General features: G+C 46.2%; 1 protein-coding gene across 5 annotated transcripts in view; it reads right to left on the reverse strand.

Moving 5' to 3' along the window:
- TNIK (TRAF2 and NCK interacting kinase) overlaps positions 1–17,928 on the reverse strand; it is a 152,533-nt gene that overhangs the window by 57,316 nt on the left and 77,289 nt on the right. For all 5 annotated transcript variants that reach the window (XM_041405618.1, XM_041405617.1, XM_041405619.1 and 2 more), the window contains exons 3-6: positions 16,491–16,547; positions 12,132–12,257; positions 3,405–3,515; positions 1,015–1,105 (exon numbers count right to left, since the gene is read on the reverse strand). In XM_041405618.1, coding sequence (XP_041261552.1) covers positions 1,015–1,105; positions 3,405–3,515; positions 12,132–12,257; positions 16,491–16,547 — 385 coding nt within the window. The remainder of the gene's footprint in view (positions 1–1,014; positions 1,106–3,404; positions 3,516–12,131; positions 12,258–16,490; positions 16,548–17,928) is intronic.

Raw genomic sequence — 17,928 nt, forward strand, 5'->3', positions numbered from 1 at the left:
GAATTGAAGCCTGCCAAATACTGGTGGAAGCCTCATTTTTCTACCTAAATTCTTGCTGCAAATGGCAGAAATGCAAAAGACTTAAGGAACTAAGGACCAAGGACAAAGACCCATGGGAAATGTCAAGCAGAGAGCTGCAAAATGAAGCAAAAAATTATGAAATCAAACCAATGAGAGAATACTCTCTGGTCCACTAACTGCACTTCGCACAACACAATGGCTAGAGATTTGCCCTGGAGAATTTCCCCTTGGAGAGGAATCCTCAGGAGCATAAAGCCCAACGAGCTGGTGGTGCCATCTGTTAAGCCAGGGTTTTATTCTGCTGTAAAGGGAGAGAGGAGGCATGGGAAAACCAGGCTCTCACCACACATGACCAGTGTAAGGGATCTTCCATCATCAACAAAAATTAATTGTGCAAAGACAGCCCCAATACCATCAATACTGGACAAGTGAGGATGTGTACAAATCATCTGCACTGATCTGCTGTCTTCCATATGATCTCCATACTAATGCCTGCTCCTCTCCAGGGTGACTAAAAGAGTGCACAAAATTCAGAGTAGTTCTTGCAGATTAAACCCCTCCATCAGGTTATCTTCGAAAAGGAGTCTGGATTAGGTCATGCTAAACTAAAAGTGGATTATTCTCCAGGACACTGCTATACAGCTGTGGGGGAACAGCTATTGACAACATCTGGTGGTGATCACAGGGCAATTTTCAACCCAGGGCATGAAAAATTGGTGTTGGTTGCTTAACCTGTACCTGGTGGCAGAGCTGTCTGAGCAGAAACACCACTGCAGGTGCATCTCTGCAGGCAGAACCTGGCCATCAACCCCTGGCAGTTTGAGGCACAGCACTCGGTCAACACCCAAGGTCGTGCATCAAAGCCAACATAACAAAACCCACTGAGGAGCTCTTGGTACCCATCCTCTTTCTTCAGGTCATGTACAAGCCAGTTTTGCTGCTTCTCCCCAGCCAGCCCACCAGCAGTTTCCAGGAGCTCTCAGCCACTCTTACCTAGTTTCACTTCTGCATTTTCTGTCAGCAATACATTCTGCCCCTTGATGTCTCGATGAATTACTTTGTGCTGGTGTAGATGACTCAAGCCCTGGAGAATTCAGAGAAAGGTTAGAGGAACCCAAGTTCAAAGCATGTTATTTTCTGACATTCCTCCTCAACCAATTATGCTCCAGAAATGAAAGGTTCACAGTTGGAGTTAAGCACTTGAGAATGCTTTTGTTTATCCCATGCTCCAAACACTGTCCCATGCTGGGAGGACATGCCTGGCGAGGAGCCTGTCCATTCTGCAGGGTTTTAACCCAATCTCTCACATTCCAGCAGGAACCTGTATTAACCCAAATTCTTCCCTCACTCCAGACATCATTTCCCCCATGTGCTCCCTTGCCTCAGGGAGCCATTTCTGTGGCAGAAATAATAGAATGGGTTTGTCTCCTTTCTCCATTTCCATCATCCAGAAACTGAAGAAAACAATTCTCTTGTTATATCGGTCCAATAAACTGGATTTCAGTACACTGAGAAACTTGTATAAAAAAAACTAGCATGCAAATACAAATGTTATAACCTGCACATATCCCTAAAAGAGATATAGCTCAAGTGAAAAGCCTGTCTCAAAGGCTAAAGGTAAACTAGCTTTGCTGTTGTGCTGGTTTATTAGCTCATTAATTTCTTTTGCAATCCACAATTTTATTTAATTCATTTATTATTTCAGTTTTAAAGTAAAATCCACCCAGACTGCCAGCTTAGGAAAAATATGGATTATTTCAAAAACTATTTTGCACTAGGTTTGCACTTCACATGAAACATTCATATTTGAGGAAGAAAAGGATTTCTGCTATCGCTTCTGGTAGTTACTAGTCATTTTATGCTCGTTACCTTGGGAAAACTGTGGAACAGATTATATAGATATTATATTATATAGGAGTCCTTTTTTAAACCATATCATACTTGGTTACAGGCACCTTTGAGCATTTGAGGCAAAACAAAAATTCCGCAGGATTTCAATAAATCCTTTAACAACATGGGATTGAGCCTCATGTTAGAATTCCAACTGTCCACCACTGTTTGAACCAAGCCTGAGCCACGTTCTGCAGTGTGAAGCTGGGAGCCTTTCCTCACCCCAAACCCCACAGAGGTCACCCACCACTGCCCAATTGCGTGGCCAAAATGCAGTAGGTGACACCCAATACTGGCCCTGGGACATGAGTCAGAGGCTGGGTTTTGACTCACTGCCAGGGACTATTTTAAGGAGCAGGCTCATGGAGCTCATACACTTAAAATAACTCCATGTAACTGTGGCCTCCTGGCACTGAAAGCAGTGTCCATACAAAAGCTGATGAGCTACAGTGCCAGCATCTTCTGCACATCACTCTGGTGTGGACAGCGGCATTCGGGGTCAGTGCAGAAATGCTGTGTCACCTCTGGACACCCGTGGCAGCCTCAGTGTCAGGCACATCCATTTGGAGTGATCATTCTGCCTCATTTTCATTCATAGAATCAAACAATTGTTTATGTTGGAAAAGACCTTTAAGACCACAGAGTCCAACCATAATCCTGACAACCGCCAAGGCCACGACAAAACCATGTTCCTAAGTGGCACAGCCACATCTCTTTTAAATCCCCCCTGGGATGGGGATCCATCCTTCCCTGGACAGCCTGTTCTAGTACTTAACAACCTCTTTGATGAAGAAATTTTTCTTAAATCTCCCCTAGTGCAACTTGAGGTCCTTTCCTCTCACCCTATCATTTGAACAGCTCTTGTGCAGGTTTCCTTCACATGCCAAATATTCCTGTTTTCTCTTGAAAAAATCTTTGGCTCACAGAGCAATAGATTTTAATGTAGGACAACCATTACAACCCCATCCTCTAACCTCAGCAATGCAAAACGCAGGAAAGTCTTTGCTGAAGCTGCCATCTCTGGCATGGCCCATTTTAAGACATCTCAGTCAAACATTTATATTGTGAGCATAAAAGCTGCAGCATCCTCATTAAAATCAGACATGTGGATTTTATAAAACACAGGATGCTTTTTAATCATGAAGATTCTTCTTTCCACAGACTTTATTAGTCCTCACCTTTCTGTTAATTAAAAACGTAATTCTAACGTAAATAAATCTTTGCCCTTTTAATACTAATAGGAGATTATATTTTTGTTGAAGGAAAAAAAGAGTTAAAATTCAGACAACTAACAGAGCTAAAGGGCATTAAGCAGGGCTTATTTATTATGCATCATACAGGCACATGAATCATTCACGCCTGCTGGCACCGCAGAGGCTCCAGCCCATGGCAGAACAGCATCCACGAAATCTGCAGAGCCAAAGGCTTCCCATGTCCCCTGAGCACTGAACTGCCACATTCCCAGCAACATTCAGCTCCCCCTGGACACATACCCGCAAAATCTCTCTGCAGATGTAGGCAATCCACTCCTCCTTCAAGGTGTTCCCCTTCGTGTTCTTGATGAGGTCAGTGACGGAGCCCGCGCCGCAGAACTCCATCACCAGCTGCCAGAGGGAACAGGAACGTAATTAATGACATAAATGTCATGCACTGACACCAGCAGCAGCATCCAACACCGGCACTGCTTCTGTGCAGACCCCACGGTGCTACACAGAGCCATTGGAACATCATCCTGGACCTATCAGCTTGCAATCCATTTGGGGTTTGTTATAAAATGAAACAGTAAAAGGTTGGAAGGCTTGAAAGGCTTGTGGCCCTCCAGAAGATTGGGAGCAAAAAAGAGGAAGAAAATCAGTGCTGAAAATCAGTGGAGGAGATCAGAATCTCAAACCCTACTCCTACACACCCCACTTTATACTTCTGATCAATGTTTAGGATCAACAGCAATAAAACAAAACTCTGCTTCTTGCATTCAAGTTCTTCCAACCTGAAAATGCAAAGCCACTGAGGCAAGCTTCCTATGATTTAGGAACCAGGTGTACTTTTCAATTTTTATTTTTTATTTAACCAAACAAACTTTGGTTCTGACCATGTCTTTGAGCAGAAAACTTCCTCTGAAGGGAAGGCTGCCAAGCAGTGTCAGGCTCCCCAGGACAGATCTGCTGTCCTACTGCTCAGGCTGGCTCCAACACGACTGGCCACCGCCACTTGTACCACTTCCAAAGTTTAAGAATATCAAATATACAAGTGTTATGATCTAAACCAGCCCAAACTTAATCTTGTCATTGAACAACTGTGAAATAAACATTACAAAAATAGCATCCTACTCCTACACACTTTATAGTTCTGATCAATGTTTAGGATCAACAGCAATAAAACAAAACTCTGCTTCTTGCATTCAAGTTCTTCCAACCTGAAAATGCAAAGCCACTGAGGCAAATATTTGAAAGCTTCCTATGATTTAGGAACCAGGTGTACTTTTCAATTTTTATTTTTTATTTAACCAAACAAACTTTGGTTCTGACCATGTCTTTGAGCAGAAAACTTCCTCTGAAGGGAAGGCTGCCAAGCAGTGTCAGGCTCCCCAGGAGAGAGCTGCTGTCCTACTGCTCAGGCTGGCTCCAACACGACTGGCCACCGCCACTTGTACCACTTCCAAAGTTTAAGAATATCAAATATACAAGTGTTATGATCTAAACCAGCCCAAACTTAATCTTGTCATTGAACAACTGTGAAATAAACATTACAAAAATAGCATGGGATGTGAGTCTGCCTCCCTGGGATTTCGCAGATCCCCAGGGTGTGCAGGAGCCATCAGCGTGCTCCAGAAAGTGAGCACAGCCTCACTGGGCAAGTGCCTTCCTCTCAGATGTGAAACCATGTTTTCCAATTAGATCTGCTTCCTACTTGAAGATATTCCCTTGCCAGATTCTTCAATGTGCATGTTTCAAGTTTCTTATCACATGAGGCTTACATGGCATTTAACGTTCTCCAGGCAAGTGACATCATGATTAACAGCACAGGCCAAGAAGAGAATTAAAACAGCAGAAGGGTTACTCCTGACCAAATTGCACAAATGCAGTGATTTAAGACTAACATACATTATAATGATCATAAAATCCAGACACAGGATTGCCATAAACCTTTAAACTAAATAAAATACTTGAGCAGACTATACCTTACTTGGCTTTGACCACACTGCTATCTTTAGATTTGATGTTAAGTTTCTCTTTTCTTCCTGAACTGGTGCTGAAAAATTCTTGGAATATCCCTATTAAGTCATGAAAGTGACTTCAAGAAATGAAAGAAATGGCAGAAATGAATGGGTCGCTGGCCAAAATCTGCCCCATGCAAAGGCAAGGAACACACCTACAGCTCGTCCACCCCAGCAGCAGCCAAGCCATCCAGATGGGTCACTGACAGGGCCTAACTCCTGGTTACTCATCACTCAGTGAATGGGGAATAATGGAACAACTGGTTTCAAAGTTGCTTTTCCTCTCTTTGGACCACTGACACGTGGTGACTATCAGTGTCTGCATGTGTGTCTGATTAAACTAACATCTGGGATACCACAGCAGCCAATTTGGAAAGGAAAATCCTGGATAGCTGAGCCAGCCAGCCACAAACATCTTGCAATCCAAAATGCTGCCCTCTCCAGTCTTCTTCCATGGACACTCTTCCACAGGCTCTCACCAGGGTTTGGGGCAAGAGGAAGAGGAAGGGCTTGCTGTGCTGTGCATGGCAAACAAAATGCTTAAAAGAATATGGAAGAAATCCCATTAAAAGTACACAGTACATTCATTAATTTGCCAGATTATCTCAATGGAGCTGGCAGTCTGCTTGGTCCTCTACCCTGCCCTTGATTTCCACAGAGCGAAGATTAACTTCACATCAGGAGGGGAATAATACACCTGCTGATGTATCCCAAATCTGTAACTGTGAAACCTCCTGGAGATTAAATTAATAGAGAGAAAAAGAGAAAGTCACAGAAGAGGTGTTTCCAACTTGGTTTTTCAAGAGGTGCATAGTCCCATTACATCCACAGGGAAATATCCAGCACTGGCAGATCTCTGCCAGCACCAAGAGGCTCCAGATCCACGGGTGCTGAGCACCATGAACAGCCTGAAAGCTCTGCCATGAATTCTCTAAGAAGAATTCATTTCCAGCAGCAGAAAGGTGACAAGGCTGAGTATCCTTGTCCCTGATGGACACCTCATGTGAACAGCCACGAAACTCCCATGTCTGGGTGGCTGCTGTGTGCAGCACTGGGATCCCCTTTTGCTTTCATGGCTTTTCATGCTCCTCAGGCAGAAGGATGCTACAGAATTCCCAACCACAGCTCATTCAGTGCAGCCTCCAAGGAGAGGAACCACAGACGATGGCAGGCCAAGGAGACACCCAACAGGCCAGGTCAGAGCTGACCCACAGCACTGATGTCCTGCTGGGTGGTGGACCCCAAGAACAAGAAATGCACACTGGAGTGGGTACAGGAACGTGACCAGGTCTTCCCAGAGGAGCTGAGGGCTTGCTCAGCCATGCAGAGAGTGGATGGTTATGGGCTATCTGTGTATATTGCCAACAATAAGGGCAGGTAAGCACCAGAGAGGGAGAAGAACAATACAGATACTACCAAAATATCAATTTATGAACACTATGGGTATGTTTAGGCTGGAAACCAACAGTCTTACAGGAGAAAAATTAAAACGAGCAGAAATTCTTGCTGATTTTAGGGCAGAGCTTAATAGAACAGAAAAGGCTTCAAAGGGCATTTGCATACTAATATACTTTCTCACCAGTCTCATACCTCTGGGTGAATGCTTTACCCTCACACACTTGCATCCTTACCAATTTTCTTAAGGGATGTAGCCATGATGGAGTAAGACAATAAACTGGAAACGCATATTAAAATTTATATTAACCGTAATTAAAATTATCATCAAAACGGGCTAAAGGTAAGATCATCTTCTGAAATTTAATTTGCAAGGACATTTATTGAAGAAGTATTTTTAAATACAGTTCATTTAGCATTTACTTAGCTCTTCATCCCAGAGTGACAGCAAACTTCATAAGCAAGGCAAATTCAGAAGCTGCAGCTGTAAATCTCTGTGTCCTGCTGTCTCATGAATTTTTTCTTTGAAGAGCCTTTTCAGTTTTCAAATCAACCACTACCTTCCTCAGTTTGGGAATGGCAAGACCTCTGTTCTATCACTGCTGGGTATTACCTGAAAGAGCTCAAACCTGAGCATCTCCAGAACACCAACCCCAATTCATCTTGCAGGGAACTGCTCCAGCTTGTGCAGAGGAGCTCCCCAAATTAAATACTTTACTACACAGGACAAATCCTCCTGTGCTCCTATGCCTCAGCTCAGGAACAATTTGACTTCTTCGAAGTTACAGAAAACAAGCACACAACACCCTCAGGCTAAATGCTGCTGGAAATCAATCCTTTTGCTGTGTGTAAACAGAACCTGGGTGCAGCATGATCCCATGTGCCTAGGCCACTCCAATTTCTCATCCCACCCCTCAGCCTGGCTCCCATGCAAAGGAGTCCCTCATGCCCCACATCGTGGCACCCGGAGGCAGAGATGGAGCATTAAAAACACAGAGACCTTCCCCTGGTGGATCAGCAGAAAAGCTGATGCCCGTTTCAGAAACAGAAATAGCAATCAAATTGGTGTTAAGCAGCAGCTAAAGAAAGAATTCAGCAGTGAGAGAAGGCCAGGTTTTCATTGTTTCTGCTGGTGCTGGGGTGGGAGCAGGCTGGGAGCATGGGGGCCAGCACTGCTCTGCTCTCTCCTCTCCAACAGCAGCATCCAAGTGCTCTCACACGAGTTCCTCAATAAATTACTTGCCTGCATCTCCCCGGATGTCAAGGCCAGCCAAGCAAGCCATGCCCCTTGGGGAGGCAGCAGGCAGCTGACACCACGGGTCCTGAGCAGGATGATGTCCTTGGGTTAGGGATGGCAGCAAAAGGAGCCGGGCTCACAGTCCTGCAGTGTTTACAGCACTGACATTGCTTGGACGAGCAGTGAGAGTTAAATAGGGCTGGATTACTCTGCTAGACAGCAGAAGAAATCTGTTCTGGTAACCCTGAGCCCTCGGTCAGGGGCCAGAGGAGCAGCCCTGATCCTCTCACACACCCCTGGGACTGCAGAGCTTGGAGAGACTAAAGAGAGATACAGCTCAACCGAAGACTGACCCCTCTCAAATGTTTCATTATCTAATTTTTGTAATGCAAAGAATCAGCAACTGCCAAAAAATATTTTTCAGGGTATATAAACAGATCAAGAGCAATCCTGCTCAGAGCTGCACAGGTGTAACCCAGTGCTTTGACAGCTCATGCTTGATTTTCATGCCCCTGTTTCTGCTCTCCAGATCCCTGGTGTGACTCTGTTCACATCACCCTAAAGCAATTCAATGGGCCCCTAGAGCTCAACGGAGTGAAAAAACACATTGCAAGCACACAATCACAGCCCTGAGCGCTGCACAGCTGCAGCAGTGCCACCCTGACAGAGGGGCTGTTCCCACACCACCCTCATTCCATTTTCCCCCACACTGGCCCAGATTATCTGCTGCAGAGGACACCCCAGAGGCCACCCCACCACGTGGGTATCTGGCAGCCTGCCTATTAGCAATTTGTCCCCCTTGGTGACAGATGCAGCTGCGGGCAGGGTTGCCATGGCAGCCCATCCATCGAAGCCAGCGCTGGCCCTGGGGACCGTGCGGGCTCTGCCCTGCCCTGGGTGGGCTCTGGGTTGCTGCCAGCCTCTGCTCAGCCCCCACACTCTGCACAGCCCCTGTGCCCACTGCACATGGTGGGGGGGCTGCTCTGTCCATGGCCTCAGTGCACAGGGGACAGCAAGGGCAGATGACAAGTGTCCAGCTGAGTGGCACCTCCACGACCCTGCACACGGGCACAGTGTACGGGGGTGACAGTGCCTGCAGCTTCCAGCAGTGCTCAGGGCAGGGCTCCTTTGGGATGGGGTCACCTCCCCCATCCAGCTCACACTTTTAATGAATGTTTCATCTCCCACCATTTAAAAATCACCCACCCCAAAATATCTCAACAACCTCTCTGGGTTATGCACAGAGTGGTATCGCATAGTTTAGATTTGAGAAGAGGAAGCGGAATTTAATAAGTTTAACTCTGAGAAGCAGCAGTTTACTGATTATCTGGATCCTCACATCCCCTGGGTACTTCCCCTGTTTTTGCAGCCCACCCTCACCCTGCCCTCTTGCCCCCTCAACTCAGCTAGAGATCCTCCTGAAGACCCACAGCACCCCAGAATGCAACACATTATCCAACACAAGGATAAACCTACCTCATATTTTTAAATTTCTTTTTATATGTTCCATAAAGGTTGTCCCTATGACTTTTGCTTCCTTTTTTTTTGCCTAACATAGCAGATTTGCGATGCATCTGCTATAACATCCTCTGCACAGCTCCCTAATTTCTGAAAACAGGGTTGTTTAGTGAGCTTGAGCTCATCTTTCAGGGCAAGTGGCTGCTGTGGAATGGAGCAGCAGCACTGACAATACCTCATGTCGGAAGCCTGCCACGTTTCTGAGAGATCTTAATCTCCACTGAAAGAGTTCCCTATTTTTTATTTCCGTATCAGCCTCCCGAGTGTCGATAAAAAGAATTACTTGGGCATTATCAGAAACCGTTTTATTTCAACAAAGAGCCAATGAAAAATAAACAAGCCTTTATCTGTGAGGCAAGACTGATAGAGTTCACACAAGTCCTAATTCAATCAGATCCTGAAAGAGCAGCTATTTAACACAGTGGCACCAGCACACCTCTCCTCCAGGGCTGGGGAATATCCCAGGAATCCACCAGTCCCAACACTGGGCATACACTTAAAAAACCCCCTCACAGCCCAGTGCAAGAAAAGCAGCTTTTGAAATTATCTTTTACACGAACACATGAGAAAGGCCTCAGATTGAGAGGAGAGGCAGTGAGCTGGCAGATAATTCAGATTATCTAGTCTGTCTTTCCCAGGGAACAAGAACAAGCAGCATAGCTGGATTCTGACCATCTTCTCCCTTTGCATGACTGGGTTACCCACCAGGGAAAAACCAAGTTGCCCTCCTGACTTGAGGCATGTGGAAGTGCTACAGGATGTACAGCCTCCTCTGCTGGGTGATGGGAATCAATGGAAGAATCACAGAATATCCTGACTATGAAGGGATCCCATAATGACCATTGATTCCAACTCCTCATCCTGAACAGGAAAACCACAAGAATTCCACCCTGTGCCTGAGAGCTTTGTCCAAACACTTCCTGAATTCCCTCAGGCTTGGTGCTGTGACCACTTCCCTGGGGAGCCTGTTCCAGTGCCCAACCACCCTCTGGCTGTACAACCTTTTCCTAATTGCACCTTAAACCTCCCCTGACACAGCCCCATACAATCACTCTTCAGGCCATGCCTCTTAAAACAAGGAGTTCTCTAATGAGCTTTTCCTTTTGAAAGTTTGGACTGTTCTTTTATTAACACTTGTGTATGCCAAGAGCCCTTTGTACTCAAGCTGGACAAAAGGAAAAAACCCAACCCTCCTGCCTGGTCAGAGCACACAAACTCCAGACTCAACCAGTGTAAAGGCACTGAGCAGAGCCCAGCACCAGGGAGGGCTCCTCTCAATACTGGGGAACTTGGCACACGGTTGGTGGGGGTTTTTTTTCCCCTCCAGGCACTCCTGCAGCACAAGGGGGAACACCGTGGGTTGCTTTAATATTTCACTTTAATAAAAAATAAATTACAAACCAGCCAAAGCCAAATGAAATTTCTTGGGATGCAAGAGCATTTCTCAGCCCAACAGCTTTTGCCTTGCTGAATCCCAGGCCAGCTGCAAAGAACATGGTTTTTAAGAGTTTCCACCAAAAATAACCTGGACACCCAGGCAAGGAACAAGTCTGGAGTCCAAGCCCCCAAGTCTTCCCAATAATTCAGTGTATCAGAAAGTCTTGGGGAACAAACTGGCACAGAAGTCTATCAACTGCAGTTTTCTCCTGGGAGAAACCTCCTCCAAATCCTTCCACTTCCCACTGGATGCTCTGGCATGTGGATGCAGGGGCAAACAGCTGAAGTCACTGAAGGTTTTGCTAAAACAAAGCCTATGTTGTACAGAAAGCAGAGGGAAGAGCATGCTGCTGCTCTTCAGCATCTCCATGGTCTCCCAGGTAAACCATGGATATTTGTCACCCTTGAAAAATCAGGCTGCAGAAACCTTGCTCAGGCACAGAACACCTTTGGAAACCACACATGGGTAAGGCAGAATTGACTGGATTTACAAGACTGTGAGGAAATAGAGATTTTTTCAACCACAGGACAACATCCAGGCCATTGTACTGACGGTAACTCCAACGCAGCCTTCTCTCCAAGAGACCTCTAAGGAAAGCAGGGTCCTACACTGCTGCTCTGATGGCCAGAGGCACTGCAGGCTGCTGCTCCAGAGACTCCAACCAGCAGAGCCAAGCTCAGAACACAGCACAACAACTTTAATTAATTTTACAGCAATGACCAGAGCCCTGACTCGCAGTGCCACTGCCCTGCCCGGCCCCCTGAGCACCAGCTGCTGCCAAAGGGAGTGGGCTCTGATGCTCTGTCTCTCCCCAGGGATAGAGCAGATTTAAACTCCATCCTCCCTGCTCTGGGAATGCTGAATTAATAACCAAGAAGGCCCTGACAAGGGAAGCAGCAGGAGGAGGCAGCAGAAGATTTACACAGACACAAAGCAGCTTGGTGCCCTTCAGCAATATCAGGCATCTCCAGCAAAGTGGCTGAGCAGGCACAGATCCCCTGACCTCCCCTCACTGTCCCCCTCCTCTTTATCTGCCTGCACAGGCTCCATGAAATGTGAAGCACAAGAGGCACCACCAAGAGCTGGCAGGAATCACCCTCAGCCTCCATCTTCCCAGAGATGTTCCCAGATCCCTCCAGCTGCCAGAAGATGGAATGATTTTCAACTGACTACTGTAGTAAAGATACTGCTAATGACACTTCAGAATAAAAATGGGTTTACGATCAGCCTGCAGAGATTCTATGGCAAAATAGAGATGTGTTTTACAGTGCAGCAAGATCCTGATCAAAGCCATGATTTTGAAAAAGATGGGTACAAAATCAGGGGTTTTATGTAAGCTGGGTGCTGGTAAGAGGACAATTCAGAGTAAAAAACCTCTGTCAAATCCCAGTTTTTTTAAAGAAAAGCAAGCAACTTACCCAGAGCTGGTCATCCATTCCTGGTGGGTTCTTTTTGATAAAAGCACCATAATACGTAGCAATATTTCGGTGATGAGAATACTTCTTCAGCATGTTAATTTCTTGTTTGATCTCTTCCTCTTCATCCTGGAAAGAGGTGAAAACAAAAGAAAGACAAAACCAGAGGCATTAGGAGAGTGCACTTCACAGGGTCTGAGCTGTCTTTGCACATGGGTGAACTTCCAAGCACCCCATTCCTGACTGACCTCTCAGGTTTTTTGCACCATTTTTTACAGCCACTTTGCAGCAGATCCTGGGAGCCTGAAAGCTGCTCTGGAGACTCATGTTGTTCTGAGGCTCACCCATACCTGTGTTACCCCAGTGATGCATTAACACCCTCACAGACACACCAGAGGCCCAAGAAGCTCTTTTTCTACAAACCACTGCAGGGCAGAAGTGCTCCTGTGCTCCCAGCTCTTTGACACATCATTCCTGCCCACCCTGGAAGCAGCACAAGACCTCTGGAGACACCAGGAGTTGCTGGTGGTGGGGTGGCACCACATGGGGAGCAGGCAGGGGCTGCCTGTCCACGAACTCCATCAGAATAACCCAGCCCTGGTGACAAGCACCATTCCCATGGGCTGCCCCAGCCCCTCTCTGTCCCACCTGCAAAGTGGCTTTAGCTGAAGCAGCAGTGGCAGAGGAGCCACACCAATCCCTGTTTTGATGCCCCACCTCTTTGTTCTCACACCCATCAAGCGTGCCCTGATTTTATTTTAAGCTGACTGAATCCCAGCCCCTGTATTTCCACAGGAAGCACTTAGCACCTTGATGTCAAAGAGCTTTAGAAGGGCTGTTTGTTCTTTATTCTCCTTTATTCTCCTGTGTCCCTCACCTGCCTCTCCTGACCTCAGTTTTACAAATGGGCAAAGGACAAGGCACCCACAGAGCAGCAGAGCTGCAGGAGCAGCTTTTCCTGAGGAGCAGTGCCCCCTGACCAAGTGTCACCTAACACAGACAGAAACACATCTTTCTTCCCAAAATATCATTCAGGGAAGAGCAGCAAAGGTGAAGACAGGAGGAACAAGTGCAAGAAATATCTGGATGGAGCTTGCATAAACAACCTCCAGTTTTATTTTTGGTAAGAACATGGAGGGTATAAGCACCAAAGAGGAGGAGGAACAGGTTCAAACATTACAAAGAAAACCAGGGCACTATTCTTGAAGAACCTTTATCACCTCTCTTCAAGCAGTCAACACAACTTTGCTTGTCTTTATCTGTCCAGGAAACCAGGCCATATAACATGAAGGTTATCAGAGATGATTTTATTAATTGAAGCCCTTTGCAACAACAACTAAAAAGCAGCTGGATGCTCAACAGTGCTGGGAGCAAAGAGCAGCACTCAGCACAAAATCCCTCCAGCTCTCTGAGCACCCAGCCAGCTTTTCAGTCATCCCTCCATTCATGCCTGACTCTCTAGGAAAAAATGAAAGCAAGCCAGAGGGACACTTGGTCTAAAGTTTTATTTTGACTCCTTCTTCAAGCTGAAGAACTCAAAATGGGTGGAAAAAGCCTCCAAAGCACAAGATCTGTGGGTGGCACCTGAGGACATGTCTGCATGGCCAGGCTCGGGGGCTCCAGCCCAAACTCCTGCTCCAAGCAGGACTACTGAGAGCAATCATCCCCAGCAAATCCAGAGAGGTAGGGAAGCAAATGGAATCATCACAGCAAGCTGCTGCAGCTACTCCAACCCCAAACCCAACAAAGCCACAGGCCAGGCTTTGCTGCCTCACTTTGCCTCCATCAACTGATTCTGTTACATCCAACACTGGATGTAGGACATGCAGCACACAGCAGGACCAGCCCCTGGAAAACGAATCTGAACTCTTAATTCAGAGAGAGCAGCTGCCCAAACTGATGAAGTGCTGCAATTTCAGGTTCTGCAATCTTCCCTAACAGACCATTAGTAAGAGCAGAGATGAGTTAAACAAAGCATCATTGTCAGGAGCCTGTTGGGGTTTAGCACAAAGCACGTGGTCGGGATGAAATCTGTCTGGGAGCTCACTGAACACAAAACCATCACGGTTTGGGGGTTGGAAGAGACCTTCAAGATCACCTAGTTCCACCCCCCACCATGGGCAGGGACACCTTCCACTAGACCAGGTTGCTGAGAGCCTCATCCAGCCTGGGCTTTACACTCCAAAAGCTGCAGATGGCTATGGCTGGGACAACCCCACTAATTCTGTTCTCTGCTGCCTTCTGAAAGACACACTGTCACCAGGGATATCTTGGAAAAACAGGTGGGATGGAAGGTCAGGATCAAATGGAGCAGTGCCAGCTCTGAAACAGTGTGTGAGGAGGAGGCTAAGGACTGAGTTTGGGTTTCCAGCAGCAGCATTTGCACTGAGCCTGGAGCAGGTGCCAAGCCTGGCTGCAGGCACAATGCAGGGACCAGCTTTAGAAACTCCTCCAGAAGCAATGCCCAGGACCACTCCTGCAGGCTCCAGAAGTGCCTTGAGCACCAAGAGCTATGAAGCACAGACAGCCCTTAGCAGAGGTCAGCACTGCCTGCACTTTGGCCACTGCCCATCCTGCCCGAGCCTGGTCCTGCCCTGAACGAGCCTTCCCTGCCTAAAAGCAGCCCAAGGGGAAAAAAACTAAATATTCAAAAGCCACATCCCATGACAAATATCTGATTTACACCCTGTACATTCAGACACAAGGCCCAGCTTTACAAGGTAAAGTCTTAGATCAGGGACATCTACTTAAAAATGTGTATGAAATTATTATTGGGCAGTATCAGATTTCAGGTACTTTTCTCCAGTATCTTTCCTTGGAAGTATTTTAAAACAACTGAATTAAGTGTGGATTCACATCTAAGCTTGTGTTTGGTCTCAGAGTAATATTTTGATTTCTCAGCTAAAATTCATTCTAACATCAGACTTCATCCCTTGGGAATTTCACTGCTATTTATGCCATGGGTTTATGTTTGGTGAGTTTGCCTATTCCCTTGGAGCCTGCTTCCCAGGAGAATGAGATAAATGGCACTTGTAGATACTACAAGTAAACAGGAACAAATCTCATTCACATTTACAGACTTATTTCCACACACCATTTCACCTGTTAGCACCAAAAATAACCTGGATGAAGGTCTCATAGATATTAATACCACACCACAGCATCTAAGGTATTTCAAAACAGATTCCCAAGGCCAGCTGACTGCTTCCACAGAGTCATTTCTGCATGTGCTGAGCTCCTGAAAGCTGCTAAAACATTACCTCAAAAATTGAGGTGAGTAGACTGTGATCAAATCCTAATTTTAAAATGTATTATTCCAGTCAAAAAAAAAAAAAAAAAAAAAAAGACAAACCACAAAAAAACACATCCTTACTCCCAAGCCTGGCATTGTTTCCAGTGCAGGAACTTTGGGAGGGATAGTACTGCTCTGGAAAAAAAATACTCAAGAAAAAGCATCTTCACACTCCTAAATGCATCTGTTTTTAAATCATTTTTTCTTTTGTGGCAACTGGGAAATGGTAAAACCATTCTTTCCCCTCAATTCTGTTATTACTTTAATGATTTGTAAATTCTTGGTTCTCAGTCTGACACAGGTTTCAAAAGAGCCACCTCTGAGACGAGGGTGGTGTGGCTTTTTTTCTTTTTTATCAGTAGGATGCACAGGAATTTTTCAACTTGCCTTGTGAAGTTATCCATTACAATAATTGCAACACATTTTTGGTGAACAAAAGCTCTTCAGTGAAAATCATGGATGCAGAGAAACAGAACTGAGTTATGAACACATGATCCTGTTGCTACTTTTGACAAGGTCACGTACAATAGGACAAGAGGGAATGGCTTCAAACTGGCAGGGAGCAGGGTTAAATGGGATATTGGGAAGAAATTCTTCCCTGTGAGGGTGATGAGGCCCTGGCACAGGTTGCCCAGAGAAGCTGTGTCTGCCCCATCCCAGGAAGTGTCCAAGGCCAGGTTGGATGGGGCTTGGAGCAGCCTGGGACAATGGAAGGTGTCCCATGGCAGGGATTGGTACTGGATGATCTTTAAGGTCCCTTCCAACACAAATCATTCTATGATTTTCTTCAGAATTTAGTAGGGTACTTAAAAGAACCACTGCTGGAACTGGATACTGCTTTGTTTCAGCATGAAGTACTTAATCTCCAGAACTCTTCCAGATGTATTTTTTTTTTCTCACATATTTATTAAAACGAAAACCTCTTAATGGCACATACCACATTAAGACAAAGGCAATTTACGTCCCAGGAACATCAGTCTTCCACCCACCCCCACACATTATCACACCCCATCCCCTTTCCCCTCTTATCTGTAATTTAAGGATGCATGAGGAGGAGGAGGATACATTACCCCGGTGACGTCCATAACCTTAATAGCAGCAAGCTGGCCTGTTTTAACATGACGACCCTGCGAAAGAAAAGAGAGAAATTTGTTTGGTTTTGCTCAGTGACAATGTTTTCCTCGCAGTGAACAATATCCTTAAACAATCTCCTCGCCCTGGCAGCATCCACACATTATTTGTTGCTTTTTCAAGAGCATCTTCACAGCAGCCATGATGAGAAAGCAATTCCCTCCCCTTCCTCCTGCCACTACAATTAATTAGTACAGGGCCTTCAGTGCTGTATTTTCCTGGCAAAGGAGTGCTGGAAATACCCTTTAATGCTCAGCCATGCACAAAAAACCAGCTTGGGGCCTCTCTGGAGCACAGAGCATGACTCGGCTGGAAATGGGCTGCTGGAGCTGAGATGATGGGAGTGTGCTGGCCGGGGTCCCCACACTGCCTTCAGCCCACCTGGGTCCCATCCCAGCTCCCACAGACCTGGGCACACACCAGGCACCCCTGGCCTGCAATTTATTTATTTTCAGAAAGACTTGGCTAGCAGGCCAGAGAGGTTTTTACAGTTTTCAGCAACTGAAAAAAATCAGCAAATCACTGCGATGAACTGTTTGTTGCACAGTGCTAGACTACATTAATCCTAATGGGAAAATGCCTGAGAGAGATGGTGAAAATATAAAAGAGCTCCAACTATTTATGAGGTCTTAAAACCAACACAACTGCTATCAAGCAAGGCAATTCTCAGCCTTTCCTCCTTTCCTGAGAAACTGATCACCCAACATCATATCCAAATTGCTCATATCAAATCATTCCCACTCCCAACTGCAGGACATGAGCTCTGCTTCCAAACCAGGCAGCCTGAGGAAAAGATGTTTTTTCCTCCAGGAAAGTCAGCAAATGCTGATCCTAACAGGAGAGTTGGGAGGCAAAGGCATCCCTGTTTCCCAGTTTACATCCCCCTCCAGGAAAGTCAGCAAACGCTGATCCTAACAGGAGGCAAAGGCATCCCTGTTTCCCAGTTTACATCCCTATTTACTGTGGGATCTGCCCAATGCCCCATCTTGTGAGAGATGGTGTGGAAGACACAGAGGCAATGGCAGCTCCTGCCCTGCAGCATTGATAATTAACACACCTAGGACAGAACCAGCAACAGAGGCCAAGAGGGGTCAAGCTGCAGCATGGCAGAAACAGGGAAAAATAGAAGGTTTTCCTAAACTGGAAGCTCCTGCTGCCCCCACAGCAGTGTGTGTGTTGATGAGCTGGGGTTTGTGTCAGGTCTCCCAGCCCTCCTGCAGACTGGAGATGGTCTTTCACACCATCTCAGCTCAAGAACCCTAAATTACCAGACATGGAAACCTCTCCCTGGTCCCTCAGGTTTCCAGGCACGGTGCTGGGAAGCAAACCCACGCGCCGGCTGTGGAGCAAGGCAGCATCATCCTCTCCAAATTTATG

This window comes from Onychostruthus taczanowskii, unplaced genomic scaffold (genome assembly GCF_017590055.1).
Source record: "Onychostruthus taczanowskii isolate IOZ18803 unplaced genomic scaffold, ASM1759005v1 scaffold24, whole genome shotgun sequence".
NCBI classification, from domain to species: Eukaryota; Metazoa; Chordata; class Aves; order Passeriformes; family Passeridae; genus Onychostruthus; species Onychostruthus taczanowskii.